The sequence below is a fragment of the Giraffa tippelskirchi genome, chromosome 3 (assembly GCF_054371585.1).
Source record: "Giraffa tippelskirchi isolate mGirTip1 chromosome 3, T2T-mGirTip1v1.2.pri, whole genome shotgun sequence".
Lineage (NCBI taxonomy): Eukaryota > Metazoa > Chordata > Mammalia > Artiodactyla > Giraffidae > Giraffa > Giraffa tippelskirchi.
In genome coordinates this window covers 160,640,224-160,661,339 of record NC_137277.1, presented here as the reverse complement: position 1 = coordinate 160,661,339, position 21,116 = coordinate 160,640,224, and the positions used below count along the sequence as shown (strand labels likewise).

Sequence of the window (21,116 nt, the reverse complement as noted above, 5' to 3'; positions counted from 1 at the left end):
CAGTCATTTCATATGCTTCAATCTAATGTTTTTGTTCTAGTCAATCTGGTGCCAATGTTCCCCCATCATGTGTCTCTTTGTTATATGATTTTGCCCATTTGAAATAATCTTCCTCTGCCTTTCTACTGCTTCAAACGTTTATCTTCCAAGACTGAGCTCCCACTTTCACCTCTCCCATAAAAACATCCACCATCACCCCAGTCTTCTACAAGCAATTTTAAACACTCTATCCTCTGACATTTTGTGATACTTACAGATGCACTGCATAATCAAACACTTAATTATAACCTGTCTCATATAATTTGTATTGTTTCTTATATTAGTCTTATTTGTAGACAGTAAATTCTCTTGAGGGAAAAGACTATGAATTAAACTTCTTCTATAATTTTATAATGAGTAATTGTGCTGAAAGATAGTATGCGCTCTGGTCTTTAATTTGGACTTAAAAATCCTTGGAAGTTAAATTTAATTAAAACTAGGTTATGCAGGTGCTTAAAACTTGGGTTTTGAAGACAGGCAGACCTGGATCTATTTCCCACCTTTGCCATTTATAAACTGTGTGTCCTTGGGATGGTTACTAAACAATCTGAAGCCTCTTTTCTGTCTATTGAAGAGATAATGACATTGGTACCATTAGGTGATTGTTAAGATTATATGGTAAGTCTGCATTCTGTAGACTCTTTTTGGAAATTAAAAACCAAAAGATAGAGTTGACTGTTGAATAACAGGGGTTTGAACTGTGCAGGTCCACTCATACATAGAATTCTTTTAGTAAATGTACAGTTGGACCTTCTTATCTGTGGGTTCTGTATCCTCAGATTCAACCAACTGTGGATCCCAAACTTGGTACATAGTCCAAAGTTGGTTTATCCTTGGATATGGAACCTGCAGATGCAGAGGGCTTACATGGCATTTGAGCAACCTTGGATTTTGGTATCCATGGCAGTTCCTGGAACCAACCTCCCCCTCCCTACCCTATGACTCCTGCCCCATATTAAGGAACGACTGTATATATTTCTCAACAATTTGAATAATTCTTGTAAAGATTATCATTGTGTATGTCTGGCTTAGCAATGAAAAGTGTTGGTATAGTTATTTTTAAGATAAGCTTTCATCATTTGAGGCAACTTCCCAATCTCCCAATTAACATCTAAAAATTGCACGTGTGTTCTCAATCACTTAGTCGTATCCGACTCTTTGCCACCAAACGGACTGTAACCCGCTGGGCTCCTCTGTCCATGGAATTTCCCAGGCAAGAATACTGGAGTGGGCTGCCATTTCCTTCTACAGGGGATCTTGCTGACCTAGGAATTGAACCTGTGTCTCTTGAGTCTCCTGCTTTGGGAGGCAGATTCTTTACCACTAGCGCCACATACATACATACATATATATACATACACACACACTCACACACACATACACACACACACACACACACACACACACACACACAGAAAGAGAGAGGCTGAGGGGATGTATATTTTTAAAAGTTGAAACATACTGGATTCCAATCTGAGTATCCAAGAGGATATTGTCATTCTTATTACCTAAGAATAAATTTCTTATCACTTTATTATTCTTGAACCTAGAGTTTTGTACAGTAATAAGTGATAGTATTAAGAGTTTACAATGTACCAATCAAGGACTTTGCTAAGGGTATTAGCTTACTTTATCTGTACAATAGCAATGAAGTATTTTCTATTATCCCTGCTTCACAGATGAAGAAATATATAAACTATCTTTGAAATAGTGAGAAAAGCAACAAATGAAGGCATGTGCAAAATATTGAGGAGAGATTTGATAACCTTTCTCTCACAGAGAGTGACTTTACAATAGTAACTAAATTTTAATTCAATGTTCTAAACTCTAAAATCTATTTCTGAAGGGCTATTAAGGGTTATTACCAACACTAGCAAAATGAATTCAATATGAACAAACTGTAATTTTCAAAACAGTATATGTGAATGGAAAAAAAGCTGAAATGCACTTTGTAATTTCAGGGACAGTGGTATAGTCATTCACTCATTTATTTCACTATTTATTGAACATATACTGTATCTAAGGCATACTTAAATATACTGATTACCTCTTACTTGGCCTTGGAAAGAAATTTAAATTATTGTATAAATTTTGATTAAACTGATAACAAAATTTTGAAACACAATGGAACCCAAACTAGGGCCAATTCTTGTTTCCTAAATGAACACTTTATGTGCAAACAAACAGCTGCTGGAATTCAACAGAATTTAAAACAAGCTGTTTGTAAATGTTACTGACAGCTGTTTTGGTGATTTTTGTCAACAGAATTTTCCTGCTTTGCATCACAACATTCTTTTATTATGGTGTCCCCTCAAAGAATAACTTGCTTGCTTTAATCACGTTTACAGAGATTTATGACTTGATGCTTATTCAGTGGTAGAGCTTCTCGACACAAAATGTCAGTGAGCCTGTTATAAATTGCTTCTGGCATTCCTACTCTGTCTTTTATTTGGGTGGAAGTATTTCCACCTGAAAGTGATAAATTCCTGCTATAACCACTTTATGTGCTTCAGTAATTACACTGTACAGAAAAAGGGGGTTTCTACTGAGGCATCTCCTTAAAAACAGCAAGCAATCAAAGGCAGTGGAATGGGCTGAACTCTGAAGTCTGTTGAACAAAAAACAATGACCAGTGAAATATCTGTGTCAGACCAAATCTGATAAATGATCAGGAAATACAGAAGACATGAAAACCTTTAAATTCTCTGCTGAAGGGACTTATTAATATAACCATGCCCTTAGACTAGTTACTTCTGATGCAGTGACAGAAATTTGGTAGGTGCCCACAAGAATGGGGTTAACATCCTATCAGAAACCATTTCAAACTATCTACATGCTTCTAGAGACTTAGGTAGTTTTTCAGTAAATGCCAAGGTCTACGTGACCTTGACACTGTGTCGATACATGCAACACAAAGAGGCTGCAGCCACTAACTTGATCAGTACAGGTATGCACAACCGTACTAATCAAGAGAGGATCCACCTTCATCATATGGTTCTGCTGGGGGCGGGTACTGATTAGTTTTGGCCATACTGTTTGCTTTGCTTCATAATGCTGTTTATAGTACATAGAATAAAATTACTGTTTTTTTTTTTTTTTGGCTGCACTGCACAGCATATGTGATCTTAGTTCCCTGACCAGGGATTAGACTTCCGCCCTTTGCATTGGAAGCACAGTGTCTTAACCACTAGACCACCAGGAAAGTTTCCCAAATTACTGTTTTTAACTGCTGAGATATTCTTACTCTTAAAGGAGGAACAAAACATTGTAAATAAAAGATTTCCAAGTTAAGTGAACAAAAACTATAAGGATTTTATTATCAAGTCCTAACACCATGCCAAGGATGATGTTAGGAATTCAGTAGATACTGCATCTGCAAAGATGCTAAGAGAGATTATGGGCATTAAATAGAATTCAAGCTTCTTTTCAGAGTTATGACATCATATTTGCAAAGGAATTGCTACAGCTAGTATCTCCGTTCCATAGGCACAGAATTGAGTGGCTCTTTCTTGTTCGGAAGAGGTACTCTTTCATAAGAGAATTTTAAAGCAAGCGTAACTGGCTTAGTGTAACTCAACAATGCTAAAACCGGTTCTAAAAATGGGAAAATGTGTTGTGCACTTTCTGTAACTTAAGCTTTAATATATGCATTAAGGTTTAGGACAGCCCATTGTGAAGGAATTTGCATTGGTTGTGCTGCCTTCTTGGTTTAAAAGAGTTTCACAGTTGGTCATTCCTTTCTCACAACAACCCTACGAATGTGAGGTTGATATACATTAATCTGAGGTCTGCAAAAGATGAGACTAAGTTCCAGGATAGGTTAAACAATGAGCCCATGGACACAATTCTAGGAAATGACAGGGCTTGGTTTTTAACCCAGTTCTGCTTGACTCCAGAGCTCCAAGGCACTTAATCATTATGTCACACTGGTTTCCAGAAAATATGGCACAGAGCTCATGACTTTAACTTAGGTTAATGGCATTTTCACATTATAGGAAGGCTGGCTCAGTTATAGGTAGAGAGCAGACACCACCCTCCTAGATGCGGGGGAGGTTTGTTCTGCTCCATCAATTACCACATTCAATTGTTCTTTATCAATTTTTTTCAAACTGCATTTTCTGGGGAGAGCTCGAGGTTTCATAGAGGTCCTTGAATACAAAATTTATATCCGTCAAGGAGAAAGCACTCAGAAGAACTGAGGTGGTCGAGTTCACTGCATGACATCATAATTAAAAGCCAGAGAACTAGTGTACGTGCTAAATTTGTGGGATAGCTTACATTCCATGGGCTGAGAGTCTGGGTATTATGCTTCTCCCATTTTCTTGTTATATATGTTCATCCAAGTGAATATGAGGAAGATTTACTACTTGTAAAATACTTCAAACACAACAAACAAATGAGCATTTAGACTGTTTTCAACAAATGGTTATACTGAGCCTGAAGATTGGGAAAGAGTCCAGGCACAAGATGCCTTTGGAGTAAGTGAAAGTGGCTCAGTCATGTCCGACTCTTTGTGACCCCATGGACTCTACAGTTCATGGAATTCTCCAGGCTAGAATACTGGAGTGGGTAGCCTTTCCCTTCTCCAGGGGATCTTCCAACCCAGGGGTTGAACCCAGGTCTCCCACATTGCAGGTAGATTCTTTACCAGCTGAGCCACAGGGGAAGCCCATTTGGAGTAAAGTGAAATTCATGCTTGTGCTCAGTCTCACTCTTTGAGGCTTCTCTGTCCATGGGATTCTCCAGGCAAGAATACTGAAGTGGGTTGCCATTTCTTACTCCAGGGGATCTTCCCAACCTAGGGATGAAACCTATGTCTCTTGTGTCTCCTCTGTTAGCAGGCAGGTTCTTTACCACTGTGCCACATGGGAAGCCCAAAGTAGAATTATAGATGGTAATCACAGTGAGGAGGGGGTGGGCATGGAGAGAGAAGAATGGGTAAGTAGGCTAGAGCAAGCCAATTTGTATCATTCAGATTCCCTCCTGGTACCAGAGTGTTACACTGGGGGAGGATGAATAATTTTGGAAGAGTCCAAGGTTTTCAGGTTCTGGGGAATAATGCTTAATTGGAAGGAGAATGAAAGACTAGGACTGAAATGAAGCAGCAAACCTAAACTCTGAAGGATTCAGGAGGTCCTTGCAGGGAAATAGAAAGGGACATAAGATACTATTTTGTTGTTCAGTCGCTAAGTTGTGTCTGACTCTTTGTGATTCTATGGACTGCAGCATGCCAGGCTTCCCTGTCTTTCACATCTCTCGGAGTTTGCTCAAACTCGGGTTCATTGAGTTGGTGATGCCCTCCAACCATCTCATCCTCTGTCATCCCCTTCTCCTCCTGCCCTTAATCTTTCCCAGCATCAGGGTCTTTTGTAATGAGTTGGCTCTTCGCATCAGGTGGCCAAAGTATTGGAGTTTCAGCTTCAGCATCAGTCCTTCCAATGAATATTCACGGTTAATTTCCTTTCAGATTGACTGGTTTGATTTCTTTGCAGTCCAAGGGACTCCTTGAGTCTTTTCTAGCACCACAACTCAAAAATTTCAATTATTTGCCGCTCAGACTTCTTTATGGTCCAACTCTCACATCTGTGCATGACTACTGGAAAAACCATAGCTTTGACTATACAGACCTTTGTCAGCAAAGAGATGTCTCTGCTCTTTAATACGCCATCTAGGTTTTCATTTAGGTTTGTCATAGCTTTTCTTCCAAGGAGCAAGCATCTTTTAATTTCATGGCTGCAGTCACAGTCTGTAGTGATTTTGGAGCCCAAGAAAGTAAAATCTGTCACTGTTTCCTTTATTTACCTGTCTATTTGTCATGAAGTGATGTGAAGATACCATTTCGCCCTTGTAAAGCAGAGAAGGGATATTATTAATGCCCTAAGCTAAGACTCCACCGGAATCCTATAAGTGGACTATATTTCCCAGGGGAGGTTTTCTTTGGGAGCAGAATTTCAGGATTTCACACATTGTTGGTGGACTTCATCCTGAAAGGTTGCTCATCTTTTTACCTGCACGCACAGTGGACATGTGAGAAAGAATTGGCTCTTGAAATTCAGGATCCAGGGCTGGGAGGAAGAGTTGGTTTAAAAACACATATCCCATCTCAACTAAAAGCTAAGCATCAGCCAGCTGAACTGCAGCATTACGGAGCTGGGAGTAAGGGAATGGAAGGGGAAGTGGCTGATGGAAGAATAACTTTGCCTATTCTCTTGACCACTTAACTATGGCCACCGCAAAACAGCTGCCAAGAATTTTGTGAGGTTGGGGGGTGGGTGGTAATGGAGCAGTGGTGGTGGTTTAGTCACTAAGTTGTGTCCAACTCTTGTGACCACATGGACTGTAGCCCTCCAGACTGCTCTGTCCATGGGATTTCCCAAGCAAAAAATACTGGAGTGGGTTGTCTTGTCTTTTCCTTCTCCTGGGGATCTTCCTGACTCAGAGACTGAACCTGGGCCTCTTACATTGCAGGCAATCTCCTGCATTCCTGGTAGATTCTTTACTGACTGAGCCACTGGGGAAGACCTATGGAGCAATGGTAGAGGGAAGGAAAAAGGAAACAAACAGGAGAAAGGACTCATTGCACCTGCATCATAATTCACTTAATAGCACTATGAATAGACCAGTTACAATTATTTGGCTCTCAAAGCATTTGACCAAAATGTGAAATTTTCATTTACTCTGATCACAAAGTAAAGTATGCTCTGATAAAAAATAAAAGGCATCTGATAAAAGTATTCAATGTATTTTAGATAAGTAAAGCATTCACAGTACCAGTCATCTTCACATTGGTTTTGAGTACTTATGATGTAGGTGATTTTACATTTATCTCATTTAATAATCTTACAAATCTACAGGATAGATCCCTATTTTGCAAATAAGGAAACAAATTCTCAGAGAACTTAAGATTTGGTTTAAATAACACAATTATTCAGTAGAGGAAGCGGGATTACAAGTAGGACTGCCTGAGATGAATGAACAAAGACAATCTGGTACATATCTACAATGGAATACTACCCAGCCATAAAAAAGAAAGCAATAAAGCCATTAGCAGCAACATGGAAGGATCTAGAGATTATCAACTAAGTGAAGTCAGAAAGAGAAAGACAAATATCATATGATAACACTTTGTGTAATCTAAAGTACAACATAAATGGGACTGAAACAGACATTAAGAACAGACTTGTGGATACCAAGGGGGTGGGGGTTTGGGGGGAGGGACTGAGACTTTGGGGTTAGCAGATGAAAACTATTACATATAGAATGAATAAACAATAAGGTCCTACTCAATGGCACAGGGCATTTTATTCAATATCCTGTGATAAACCATAATGGGAATATATATGAAAAGTGTTGAAAGTGTCAGTCTCTCAGTTGTATCCAACTCTTTCCCACCTCATGGACTGGAGCTGCCAAGCTCCTCTGTCCATGGAATTCTCCAGGCAAGAATACTGGAGTGGATAGCCGTTCCCTTCTCCAGGGGATGTTCCTGACCCAGGGTTCAAATCTGGGTCTCCTTCATTGCAGGCAGATCCTTTACCTTCTGAGTCACCAGGGAAGCCACAGAAGAACTTAATACAACATTGTAAATCAACTATACTTCAATAAAAAATTTTTTAAAATTTATGATTAAAAAAAAAAAAAGACTGGCTCCTGAAATTGCCAACTAATTCTCTAAGTTCATTTAACATTTTAAGTTTGCTAAAGCTTGTTTTGTCTGCAAATTGTAAACAATGGCTTAACAGGGTTAAAAATCAAGGATTAACTTCTTGGCTACCCCTGAACTTAAATATATTAATAAATGCATGCTCAATTGCTCACTTGTGCCTGACTATGCAACCCTACCGACTGCAGCCCACCAGGCTCCTCTGCCCATGGGATTATACCAGCAAGAATACCGGAATGGGTTGCCATATCCTCCTCCAGGGTATATTAATAAATGTTTTAGGCCACAATGGAAAAAATTATTATAAGAAAGAATATACTTATAAAATTTTTGAAATTTATAACATATATATAAATGTAAATATATACTTATATATAAATAGAAATATATATGAATAATATGTATTTAAATATAATTTATATGGCTTCCCTGGTGGCTTAGACGGTAAAGTATCCATTTGCAATGTGGGAGACCTGGCTCTGATCCCTGGTTTGGGAAGATCCCCTAGGGGAGGGCCTGGCTACCCACTCCAGTATTCTTGCCTGGAGAATCCTAAGGACAGAGGAGCCTGGTGGGCTATAATCCAGGGGGACGCAAAGAGTCAGACACGACTGAGTGACTAAGCACGTAATTTATATATATACACATGTGTGTGTATATATATGTGCTTAGTTTCTCATGCTATCATCAGTTCAGTTCAGTTCAGTCGCTCAGTCGTGTCCGACTCTTTGCGACCCCATGAATTGCAGCACGCCAGGCCTCTCTGTCCATCACCAACTCCCGGAGTCTACCCAAACCCATGTCCATCGAGTCGGTGATGCCATCCAACCATCTCATCCTCTGTCGTCCCCTTCTCCTCCCGCCCCCAATCCTACCCAGCATTAGGGTCTTTTCCAATGAGTCAACCCTTCGCATGAGGTGGCCAAAGTATTGGAGTTTCAGCTTCAACATCAGACCTTCCAATGAACACCCAGGATTGATCTCTTTTAGGATGGACTGATTGGATCTCCTTGCAGTCCAAGGGACTCTCAAGAGTCTTCTCCAACACCACAGTTCAAAAGCATCAATTCTGCGGCACTCAGCTTTCTTCACCGTCCAACTCTCACATCCATACATGACCACTGGGAAAACCATAGCCTTGACTAGACGGACTTTTGTTGGCAAAGTAATGTCTCTGCTTTTCAATATGCTATCTAGGTTGGCCATAACCTTCCTTCCAAGGAGTAAGCGTCTTTTAATTTCATGGCTGCAGTCACCATCAGCAGTGATTCTGGAGCCCCAAAAAATAAAGTCTGACACTGTTTCCACTGTTTCCCCATCTATTTCCCGTGAAGTGATGGGGCCAGATGCCATGATCTTAGTTTTCTGAACGTTGAGCTTTAAGCCAACTTTTTCACTCTCCTCTTTCACCTTCATCAAATCTTTAGTTTTCTCCTTCCACTTCTTACCATGGGTTTATTTGGAAATGTTTTAGACAGTTGCAGTGTAGCTTAAAGATTGAAGGGGACTTGGGGGGACACCGGGGAATCAGCTAGAAGGTGATGGGGAAAATCTAGGCGAAAATGATACAACTGGACCTGTTGTGAAGACAGAAATGGGAAAATTTGAGAGTAGGTTAGGGGGGGAAACTGCAAAGATTTGGCAGTGGAGTGGATGGAGGCAGGGTGAAGGGGTGAGTAGCAGTTAGTGTCTGTATATATCTAAGTGAAGTTGCTCAATCGTGTGTAACTCTTTGCGATCCCATGGACCGTAGCCTACCAGGCACCTCTGTCCGTGGAATTTTTCAGGCAAGACTACTGGAGTGGGTAGCCATTTCCTTGTCCGTGGAATTTTTCAGGCAAGACTACTGGAGTGGGTAGCCATTTCCTTGTCCGTGGAATTTTTCAGGCAAGACTACTGGAGTGGGTAGCCATTTCCTTCTCCAGGGGATCTTCCCGACCCGAGGATCGAACCCAGGTCTCCCTCATTGCAGGCAGACGCTTTACCCTCTGAGCCACCGGGAAAGCCCGTCTGTATATATGGCGATAACAGAAAAGCCTGAGGTGAGGGTGGAAGAGGAAGTGGGGAAAGAAAAGAAAGATACTTTCTTAGGACTGAAGAGTGGCATTTTCAGTGTCACAGCAAAGCTTTTCCAAACAAAGCAACTGTCGAAATAGCACACTTTATAGGGCTTCCTTGGTGGCTGAGACGGTAAAGAATTTGCCTGCCAATGAGGAGACCCAGGTTCCATGCCTGAGTCGGGAAGATCCCCTGGAGGAGAGCATGGCAACCCACTCCAGTATTCTTGCCTGGAAAGTCCCATGGACAGAGGAGCCTGGCGGGCTACAGTCCACGGGGGTTGCAGAGTTAAACACGACTGAGCGAGTAACATAGATAATACTTAAAACTTCTCGGCTTGTGACTTTCCATTGATTAAATTCAGTGAAAGTGCCTTAGAACCTTCTCAGATTTTTTGCATTTATCCTTCCCTACAGCCTGTGGCCCCGCCCCCTTTCCCGCCAACACAAGAGTCCTGCGGCGGCCGCTCCCTTTGCCTAGGCCCCGCCCCACCGGCTGGCGCGTCCCTACTTTTGGCGCGTTTCGGCCTTGCCCCGCCCACCCCGCGCGCCCCGCCCACCCGCGCGCCCCGCCCACCCGCGCTGGCCCAGACCTAGGAACTGCTTGGGCTGGGGGCGAGGAGTCCGGTCTCCGGTCTGCGGCGTCTCGGAGGTTGCCCGAGTTCTCCCAGCCTCCCGCCTTCGGAGGAGTCTACCCCGCGAGGGCGGAGCGATGCAGGGGAACCGGCAGCCAAGGGTCCGCTCCGGGAACCAGCCTTCTCCCGCGCCCGCCATGAAGCCAGAAGGTCGCGGGGCCTGGGCCCACAGCCGCGCCGCGCTTGACCGGCTGGAAAGGCTGCTGCGTTGCTCACGCTGGTAAAGACTGACTCTCGACGGGGCTTCCGGGAGGGCCGCGGTGTGGCCAGGGGTCTCCTCAAACCTCCGATTTCCTCCTCTCATTCCCGCTCCCCTTCCCGCCCCCTGTTTGGGCGGGCGAGTAGTGTTAGTACCTGCCCAGGGATCTGGCCCGCTGCAGTCTAGGGGGTCGCAAAGAGTTCCACACGACTTAGCGACTGAACAACAGGGATCTGGTGTTCGTTCTCCCCAGTCTGGGCCCCATTCAGTCCTTTCCGGGCGACTTTCTGCCTTTCAATTGCACCAAACACCATCTAAGATGGTAGTTTTTGAACTTTAGCGGGCAAAAGAGTCTAGAGGTGTGGCTAAAGAGGAGGATCCCAGTTCCCGCCTCCAGAGTTTGAATCGGTAGGGCTGAGGCATCTGGACTGTTCCCCTTGCCCCTGGTTCTTGTGTCCCGGGTAATTTCAGAACTTTAGGCCCAGGGCTGTAAGGTTTGAAGAGGCCCGCTAAATATAAAGCAGCAGTCATTTTGCTGAACTGGCCCCCTTTGACCAGTTCTCCATCGCAGCCTTATTTGGGGAGGGGTAGTTTTGTGTACCCTTGTTGGCGATTGACTGAAGATGCCAGTGTAATGGACACTGCCAATTGCTCATTCAATTCCACATTTCCTTGGTTTGATCAAAGACTGTGGCTTGGGATTCCAGCTCCTAGAGATGCTATGTGTTACTAACTTTTGCTTATTTTTTTTCATACTGTTACACCATGGGAATCCTTTAATTTCAAGGTTTTCATTCCATCATTTTTATGACTGGTATTCCTTGCTTCTCCTTTTCCTGTAGCTTCTCCTAATATAGAGGTCAGTTCAGTTCAGTTCAGTTCAGTTGCTCAGTGGTATCCGACTCTTTGCGACCCCATGAACCACAGCACGCCAGGCCTCCCTGTCCATCACCAACTCCCTGAGTCCACCCAAACCAATATGCATCGAGTCGGTGATGCCATCCAACCATCTCATCCTCTGTCATCCCTTTCTCCTCCTGCCGTCAATCTTTCCCAGCATCAGGGTCTTTTCCAGTGAGTCAGCTCTTCGCATCAGGTGGCCAAAGTATTGAAGTTTCAGCTTCAACATCAGTCCTTACAATGAATATTCAGGACTGATCTCCTTTAGGATGGACTGGTTGGATCTCCTTGCAGTCCAAGGGACTCTCAAGAGTCTTCCTCAGCACCACAGTTCAAAAGCATCAATTCTTTGGAGCTCAGCTTTCTTTATAGTCCAACTCTCACATCCATACATGACCACTGGAAAAACCATAGCCTTGACTAGATAGACCTTTGTTGGCAAAGTAATGTCTCTGCTTTTTAATATGCTGTCTAGATTGGTCATAACTTTCCTTCCAAGGAGTAAGCGTCTTTTAATTTCATGGCTGCAGTCACCATCTGCAGTGATTTTGGAGCCCAGAAAAATAAAGTCAGCCACTGTTTCCCCATCTATCTGCCATGAAGTGATGGGACTGGATGCCATGATCTTAGTTTTCTGAATGTTGAGCTTTAAGCCAACTTTTTCACTCTCCTCTTTCACTTTCATTAAGAGGCTCTTTAGTTCTTCTTCACTTTCTGCCATAAGGGTGGTGTCATCTGCATATCTGAGGTTATTGCTATTTCTCCCGGCAATCTTGATTCCAGCTTGTGCTTCATCCAGCCCAGCGTTTCTCATGATGTACTCTGCATAGAAGTTAAATAAGCAAGGTGACAATATACAACCTTGACGTACTCCTTTTCCTACTTGGAACCAGTCTGTTGTTCCATGTCCAGTTCTAACTGTTGCTTCCTGACCTACATACAGATTTCTCAAGAGGCAGGTCAGGTGGTCTGGTATTCCTATCTCTTTCAAGAAAGTTTATAAAACCAGAAGAGGGTTTATCTCACTTTCATGCTCAAAAATCATTTATTGAGCCCCTGCTGTGTGCACAGCTCAGTATTTCTGCATCGCTATCACTCTGGCAGCTTTTCTCTCTTCTTGTGACTGTTCTATCATATTTCTTTTTTGGACTTTTGTTTTCTCACTGTGATTTCCAACTTGCATAACTTAGTTGTACAGAAAGCATAAGTAATATAGCAACTTTTTCAAACTGAAAGGGCTTAACTGTCAGAGTTTGTACTTATATTTTTGTTTTAAAAAAACTTTAAAACTTGTGACGAAATGACATCATAACACTCTAGAAAAGTGGCATGTTTGTACATGAAGACATTCTAATTCTGTGTGTTTTCCCTTAGCACACAGGTCATCCATCTGAGAATAAAAAATTTCAAACAAACCGGCTCCGCCGGTTGTTATAACAGAAGCAAATGTAGTCACACCTTTAAAAGTCAACGAAAGTTGTGAGGGTGGCAGCATGTTGCTTCACTAGACAGTAGAGTTCGACTGTTGGGGTGGCCATTGTGGTGATTATCATAGAACAAGTGATTGACAATAGTTGTCTTTTTTTTTTTTTTATTTGGCTGCATTTGGTCTTAGTTGCTTCATGTGAGACCTTTTTCTTTTTTCCTTCTGTTATGTGGGAGATATTTCCTTGGCGGCACATGGGGTCAGTAGTTGAGTCACTTGTGGGCTTAGTTGCTACAAAACTTGTAGGATCTTAGCTACCCAACCAGGGATGGAACCGCATCCCCTGCGTTGCAGATTCTTAGCCACTGGACATCAGGGAAGTCCTACAACAAGTGTCTTATAAAAATACAAAAATACAGTCTGCTTGCTGAATGGTTTGGGGGAAAGTGGACAAAAGAGGTAATCTGTAGGAATAATCTTTAGGTTGTCCTGAAATCTAATAAGGCCAGTTTCAGTTTTATCCCCTACCAGTACTTTTCCAGTTTTACTAAAGTGAGCAAACAATAAGAGCCAAAAGACTGAAACTAGCCATCAGTAACTAGGTCCAGACTCTTAATACAACTCATCCAACATGGTTAATAATATTTAACTCCAGTGATTGAAAACACAAAATTAATATGTGAACCACTGATGAATTAACTAAATCTTAGCTATTCCTTTTGTGCTTATTTTAACATAGGGCTCTGCAAACTCTCTAAGGGTCATATGGTATATATTTAAGGCTTTTCTGGCCACACATTGTCTGTTCTTTTGTTTTTTACAGTCCTTAAAAACATAAAAAAATTCTTAGCTCAAAGGCTGTACAAAAACAGGCTTGATTTGGTTCATAGGCAATAGTTTGCAAAATTATTTGAAAACATCTTAAGGTTAAAAAATCCTTTTTGGTGGAAAATTTAGTGTCAGATGGGATTTAATGTTTAGAAATGATTAGTGTTCCTCTTCCTGTCACTGCACATTTGGCATTGTCTGTGGCGAGTAAAGTATGGGAGAAAACCAGCCCAGTCTTCCCACTTACGCTTTGCCTAGTGGCTGTATGATCGGAGAGGGCACTGGCGACCCACTCCAGTACTCTTGCCTGGAGGATCCCATGGACGAGTGAGCCTGGTGGGCTGCCGTTTATGGGGTTGCACAGAGTCGGACACGACTGACGCGACTTAGCAGCAGCAGCAGTGGCTGTATCATAGCTTAAAAGGAGCAACTCAGGATGCCTTGCTGCTTACTTTTGCTAGGCATCATTCAAAACAACGTCATATTATCTGCAATTGTGTGTCAGTGTGTCCTTTTTATAGAGCTTCACAGTTTTACCCAGTGGGCTAATGATTACCCCAATTACCCTCACATTCAGCTTGCAGCTGTTATCCATCTCCAGTTCCCAGCTGTCACCTGTCCTGTGTAGCACATGGTATCTGTTTTGGAGCAAGCATTACTGGTGGGTGGATTGGCTACATTACAGGGCATCCTTTCTTGACCTTTAACATGAGTATGACTTCAAGGCGAAGCTGATGAAATTGTTCAAGAGGCCAGATGTGACATTTGTGTTAAGTGCATGCCTCACAATCAGATAGTAGCTATTTAAAGATTTGGAAAAATGAGACAGGAAGACTGTCATTTGAGAGGCTGACAGAAAGCATGAGAATAATGTGTTCCTAAAGGAAGCAGGAATTAGGAAATGTAGTGTGAAAGCCCAGGTGTCATTTGACACTGTTTTGTGAGTTAAAGTAATTAGATACCTCTTGATATGTTTTTTTGGTGGGGGTTGGAGTTTAGCATCTACCACAATTTTAACTTGGAATTCTAGTGACTTTTAAAAAAATTGAAGTGTAGTTGATTTACAACGTGTTGTGTTAGTGTCTGGTGTATAGCAAAGTGACTCAGTTATCATATATGTACATTTTTTCATATTTTCCGTTATGGTTTATTACCATAAACTATTGATATTGAATATTCTCTGTGTTATACTATAAGTCCTTATTCTAATGATTTTTTAAATCAACTTTTAGAAAAAAGTAAAAACGTAGGTTTGTGTTTTTTAAGATAGGCGATTTTATTTTTCTAAATTATCTCTGGTCATTTTATTAATAGGAAAGTGATTGACATTGTTTTGCAGTTGCATAGCTTAGTGGTTAAGAGAATGGATTTTGGATCCTGGCTTCAAATCCTGACTCAGTGATTTTGGACAAATTATTTCATCTTTATATGTTTCCTTTTCTTCATCTGCGAGATGAGTTAGTAGTAGTTTTTACTTAGTAAGTTTGTTAAGGGAATTAAATGAGTTAATATTTATAAGGTACTCAGAGCAGTGTGTGTTCTGTTTGAATTGCTATATGGATGCTTGTAAAATAAAGGATAGAATTCCTGATGGCAGCATCAGGAATTTGTCTTTCTTCATTAGTTCTGATTGTTCAGAGGCATTTTTACAGGCCATCGATCCTTTGATGGGATGATTATTGCCTTCATTGTTAGGACAATGAGCAATTGCTGAGACACTACCTGTGTGTTCTGATGCCCTGAGGCTTTCCACCCTCAAGGAGGGCATCTTTAGCTGTAAGAGGTGAAATGTGTTACTCTGACACACAATCCAGGGTAAATTAGGGGATGCAGAAATGAGTACTTGTGTGGGGCTAATGGAGGAAAGCTTCCTGGGCTTGTGAATTGGGGTTTGGATAGATTTTTATAGGTGGAGCCAGATAGAAGATTATAGCAAATGAAAATATGCTAAAAAGTATATAGAATGACAAGGGAGTGAGTCAGGTGGGCAGAGTTAGGACAAGGTCAGATCCTAGATTAGAAGCATTGTTACTCCCTAAGGAGAGCCACTTGTGTAACTTTCCCTGGACTGTGGCATCCTCATAAGTAAAATGAGGAAAATGGATGACTTGATTTTTCAAACTCTTTCCTGTTCTCAGATTCTGGAATTATTAGCGTGTTTTGGATGCAAAATATCATTTAAAATTGTTTAGTCAAGTTGGATATACACATAGAAAAGGGCACAAACCACTGTATCATGTCCTCCAAATTGTGGGATTTATTTACTTCTGTGGTATTTTGATTTCTTTGATTGACACCTGTCTCTTTCACTTATACTACACATTTCATAAGGGTAGGTTCACATTTGCAACCACAGTGTTGGACATAATAATTTCTTAGTGTTTGTTAAATTAAGATATTAAAGCATTTAGATTAAGATTATATTGCAGGTGGAAGTACCAGAGGACCTGGTTAGTTCATTTGAAATGCCAGGAATCCTCCATAGGTTCCTGGGGGATAATTACCCATAGTAAACAGTGACTAAGGCTTCATCATCATATCCGGTCCCATCATTTCATGGCAAATAGATAGAGAAACAACACACTTTATTTTCTTGGGCACCCCAAATCACTATGGACGGTGACTGCAGTTATGAAATAAAAAGATGCTTGCTCCTTGGAAGAAAAGCTGTGACAAACCTAGACAGCATGTTAAAAAGCAGAGACATTACTTTGCTGACAAAGGCCTGTATAGTCAAAGCTATGGTTTTTCCAGTGGTCATATACAGATGTGAGAGTTGGACCATAAGGAAGGCTGAAAGCTGAAGAATTGATGCTTTTGAACTGTGGTGCTGGAGAAGACTTGTGAGAGTCTCTTGAACTGCAGGGAGATCAAACCAGTCAATCCTAAAGGAAGTCAACCTGAATATTCATTGGGAGGACCGATGCTGAAGCTGAAGCTCCAATACTTTGGCCACCTGATCCAAAGAGCCCGATCATTGGAAAAGACCTTGATGCTGGGAAAGATTGAAGGCAGGAGGAGAAGGGGATGACAGAGTATAAGATGGTTGGATGACGTAACAGACTCGATGGACATGAGTTTGAGTAAGCTCTGGGAGTTGGTGATGGACAGGGAAGCCTGGCGTGCTGCGGTCCATGGGGTTGCAAAGAGCTGGACAGGAGTTAGTGACTGAACAACAACAATAAGGCTACAGGGCAGATGTAAAGGTGCAGGTCTTGCCCCTAGGGATTTAGAGCTGGAACCAGGACATGCACAGTCCCGTAACAGGCTACACAGACCTGGTGTTATATAGGGCTTGTGACTGCTAGGGAAACTTATCAGACACATTGAGCACCCTTTAGTTACTGACCTCTGTAGCGGAGGAGATGGGCTTGCAAGTGAAGTTACTGTTATGCAGATCTGGGCCTGAGGAGAGTTTCCTGCTCAGAATGCAAATTTGAAAGTTACCAGCAAATACATGGCAATTGAAAGCATACTCCTGGAAGTGAGTGGGAAAGAGGGTATAAAAATGTCGACTTAAAAAATAGTCGCAACCTAGAATTTGAGAGTTATATTTTATTCGGTGGGAATTTTTAGGACTTCAAGCACAGGACAGCATGTCACGTAACCCTGAGAGAATTTCGTGAGGGCTGGGCGGAGTCAGTTTACATAGAAGTTTGCAACAAAAGGCGGGTAGTCTGAATATCAAAAGTATTTTTGTGAATTAAAACCAGATATCTCAGGTTAAGGAGTTTAGCACTTTTCTGTGTATGGGAAGATGCAAGTCTGGGCTCACAGAAGTCATTCGTTTCATAGGCATCTCAGCTATTTGGGGCCAGTAGCCTCTGGGCTCACTGTAGGGAGTGGCTGCAGGCTACTGACTGCTGGATTGGAGGTATTGTTTTCCTTCCTGGTTGCCCTTAGGGCTCAGAAATTCAGGGTTGAAATCGCTGATAACTGTGATCCTTGTTTACCAATACGGCAGGAATACTCCATCTTTCAAAGGTGAATGCCTATGTCTAAGCCTTGAAACTCAGTATTTGAACACCAGGTAGGGGAAAGAAGTGAAGTGAAGTCGCTCAGTCGTGTTTGACTCGTTGCGACCCCATGGACTGTAGCCTATGGCTCCTCCATCCATGGGATTTTCCAGGCAAGAATACTGGAGTTTCCATTTCCTCTAGGAGATCTTCCCAACCTAGGGATTGAACCTGGGTCTCCTGCATTGTAGGAAGAATCTTTACAGGCTGAGCCACCTGGTAGGGGAAGTGATACTTTAAAGACAGGAGTATCAGTAGTTACTTAGATACTGTTTTGCTTTGATAGAAAGGGAATATATCGGAAGACAAAATAACCAAAACTGTTTGAGTTGGATATACATGATATTCTCTGTGGCTTATCTGTCTCATAATAGTAGATTCTGTTCTATTAGACATTAATATATAGAATTCTGTTAACCCCTTTGATGTTTGACTCATTGATTTATTCAATATTTATTAACACTAAATAATTAGATATGCAGATGACACCACACTTATGGCAGAAAGTGAAGAACTAAAGAGCCTCTTGATGAAAGTGAAACAGGAGAGTGAAAAAGTTGGCTTGAAACTCAGCATTCAGTAAACAAAGATCATGGCATCTGGTCCCATCACTTCATGGCAAATAGATGGGAAAACAATGGAAACCATGAGAGACTTTATTTTTGGGGGCTCCAAAATCAATGCAGATGGTGACTGGAGCCATGAAATTAAAAGATGCTTGCTCCTTGGAAGAAAAGTTATGACCAACCTAGACAGCATATTAAAAAGCAGAGACATTACTTTGCCAACAAAGGTCCATCTAGTCAAAGCTATGGTTTTTCCAGTAGTCATATGTGGATGTGAGAGTTGGACTCTAAAGAAAGCTGAGTGCTAAAGAATTGATGCTTTTGAACTGTGGTGTTGGAGAAGACTCTTGAGAGTCCTTTGGACTGCAAGGAGATCCAATCTGTCCATGTCTATCCTAAAAGAAGTCAGTCCTGAATATTCATTGGAAGGACTGATGCTGAAGCTGAAGTCCAGTACTTTGGCCACCTAATGTGAAGAACTGACTCAGTTGAAACTGATGCTGGGAAAGATTGAAGGCGGGAGGAGAAGGGGATGACAGAGGATGAGATGGTTGTATGACATCACCGACTCAATGGACATGAGTTTGAGTAAGCTCCAGGAGTTGGTGATGGGCAGGGAGGCCTGGTGTGCTGCAGTCCATGGGATCACAAAGAGTCGGACACAACTGAGTGACTGAACTGAATAATCAGACGTGAATTATTATTTTTCCCTGTGATTTACTTGAATCTGAAATACAGAATAACTTTGCAAAATAATATGCTTTTGTGTCATTGTCCATATTCCTTTATTTGCTAACAATTTTATTTTTTCCCCTCAAGAAAAAAACCCAGATTGTTTAATTAACTTGGTGAGCCTCTGCATTTTGGTAAGTGTGTTGGTCCATGCTTAAAAATAGCATGGTTATTTTCTGAAATGTAAGAGCACTGTAGTAGCTGTCTTTGTTTTTGTTGTTATTTAGTCAGTAAATCTGGAGAAGGCAATGGCAACCCACTCCAGTACTCTTGCCTGGAAAATCCCATGGACAGAGGAACCTGGTAGGCTGCAGTTCATGGGGTCACTAGGAGTCGGACATGACTGAGTGACTCCCTTTCACTTTTCACTTTCATGAATTGGAGAAGGAAATGGCAACCCACTCTTGCCTGGAGAATGGTCTTGCCTGGAGAATCCCAGGGACTGGGGAGCCTGGTGGGCTGCCGTCTATGGAGTCGCACAGAGTTGGACACTACTGACGTGACTTAGCAGCAGCAGTACCAGTTGCTAAATCAGGTCCAGCTCTTTTGCAACCCCATTGATTGTAGCCCTCCAGGCTCCTCTGTCCATGGAATTTCCCAGGCAAGAATGCTGGAGTAGGTTGCCATTTTCTCCTCCAGGGGATCTTCCGGACCCAGGGACTGAACCCAAGTCTCCTACTTGGCAGGCGGATTCTTTACCACTGAGCCATCAGGGAAGCCTAGTAGCTATCTTGCCTAATATTAAATAGCAGTTGATATCTCATGGAAACTTAGGGACCAATTCAGTTCAGAAATAGGTCTGCCTCAGTATTGCGATCTCAACTGAATTTACTTTCTTTTTCTTCTTTGCAAAGAAAATTTTCTGTCAGTAAGACCATAAAAAAAAAAAAAGTTTGTTTTCCCTACTTATTTCTTCGCTTAGTTATAATCCTCTGATTACAGGTCTTTCTAAATCAACTACATGTAAAGTAACAAAAGTATGACGGCAGATGGAAAAAAGTAAAGTAGCTGAATTTTCAAGGTGCAGAAATCCTGTTACCATGCAAATATATTTTCTTATTCCTCTGGATTTTTTCCCCTGTGTATCAGACGAAATACAGGGTGAAGATAAAATAGAATTGCTAATATAAATGCATTTTTGTACGCAGTCGTCCACTTGATTTTTTCACTAAGGATTTATTGAAATCACATAGCACCATGCTAGGTAGGTAATGGTGTGTTGGGGAGCTCAGAAAAAATGGAAGTCAATATTTCTTGTCCGTACGACTACGATCTATTTGGAGACTTAAAAAAAAAAAATGGAATCAGGAAGATTAAATATGAAATACTTAGTTTTCACAATTGGTTTCCAGAGCCCCCGCTTGATACCTTGTGTGGAACTTTAGAACATTTTGTACTTAAGTCATGTGTTAACTTGGCTTATAAAGCTACCTAACTAAATTAATAAGCCCCTTAGGAAGGAGTATAATGCAGTCAGCTTTGTGTCCTGTGTGTGTCTGCTGCGGGGTACAGATTCTGCAGAAGTGAATGGTATGGAAACAAAATTCCAAGTGTTTCTATGCTTCTTTGTTTAGTGTCACTTTTATTCTGTCATCCTGGAGAGCATTTGCAAAATGTGTTGGGCTTGAATAGTGTTGGAAGAGGAGGAAATGTTGATATATTCTAGACTGGGGACAGTCTGAGCAGTCCTGGGCTTGGCATTGGACTTAAGGTGTTCGAGAAATGTTAACAGACACTGACTGCTGTGATAAGAGCAGCTTTTGCTTTGGAGTAACCAAATTGTGAAGAAATGTTTACATTGGGTTTTAAAACCTGAAAGTAATACATGTATATGCCAGAGAATTAAAATAACACAGTATGCAGTCATTCAGTATTTGTTAAATGAATGACAAGTAAGTCTGAACCTTCTTCAAGAACCCACTGCGATCAATTACTTGTGTGTCCCTTAAGTGGTTCTCCATTTGTGTAAGCACTTTGTACCTCAGATGAGAGAATACCAATTATCAGGTAGATATATCATGATTTATTTAACCATTTCCTTGATAGAAATTTAGT

General features: G+C 41.6%; 1 protein-coding gene across 7 annotated transcripts in view; it reads left to right on the top strand.

Moving 5' to 3' along the window:
• Window positions 1–10,338: 10,338 nt before the first annotated feature.
• BARD1 (BRCA1 associated RING domain 1) overlaps window positions 10,339–21,116 on the top strand; it is a 77,460-nt gene continuing 66,682 nt past the window's right edge. For all 7 annotated transcript variants that reach the window (XM_081583040.1, XM_081583036.1, XM_081583039.1 and 4 more), the window contains exon 1: window positions 10,339–10,614. In XM_081583040.1, coding sequence (XP_081439166.1) covers window positions 10,472–10,614 — 143 coding nt within the window. In that variant the 5' untranslated portion in view covers window positions 10,339–10,471. The remainder of the gene's footprint in view (window positions 10,615–21,116) is intronic.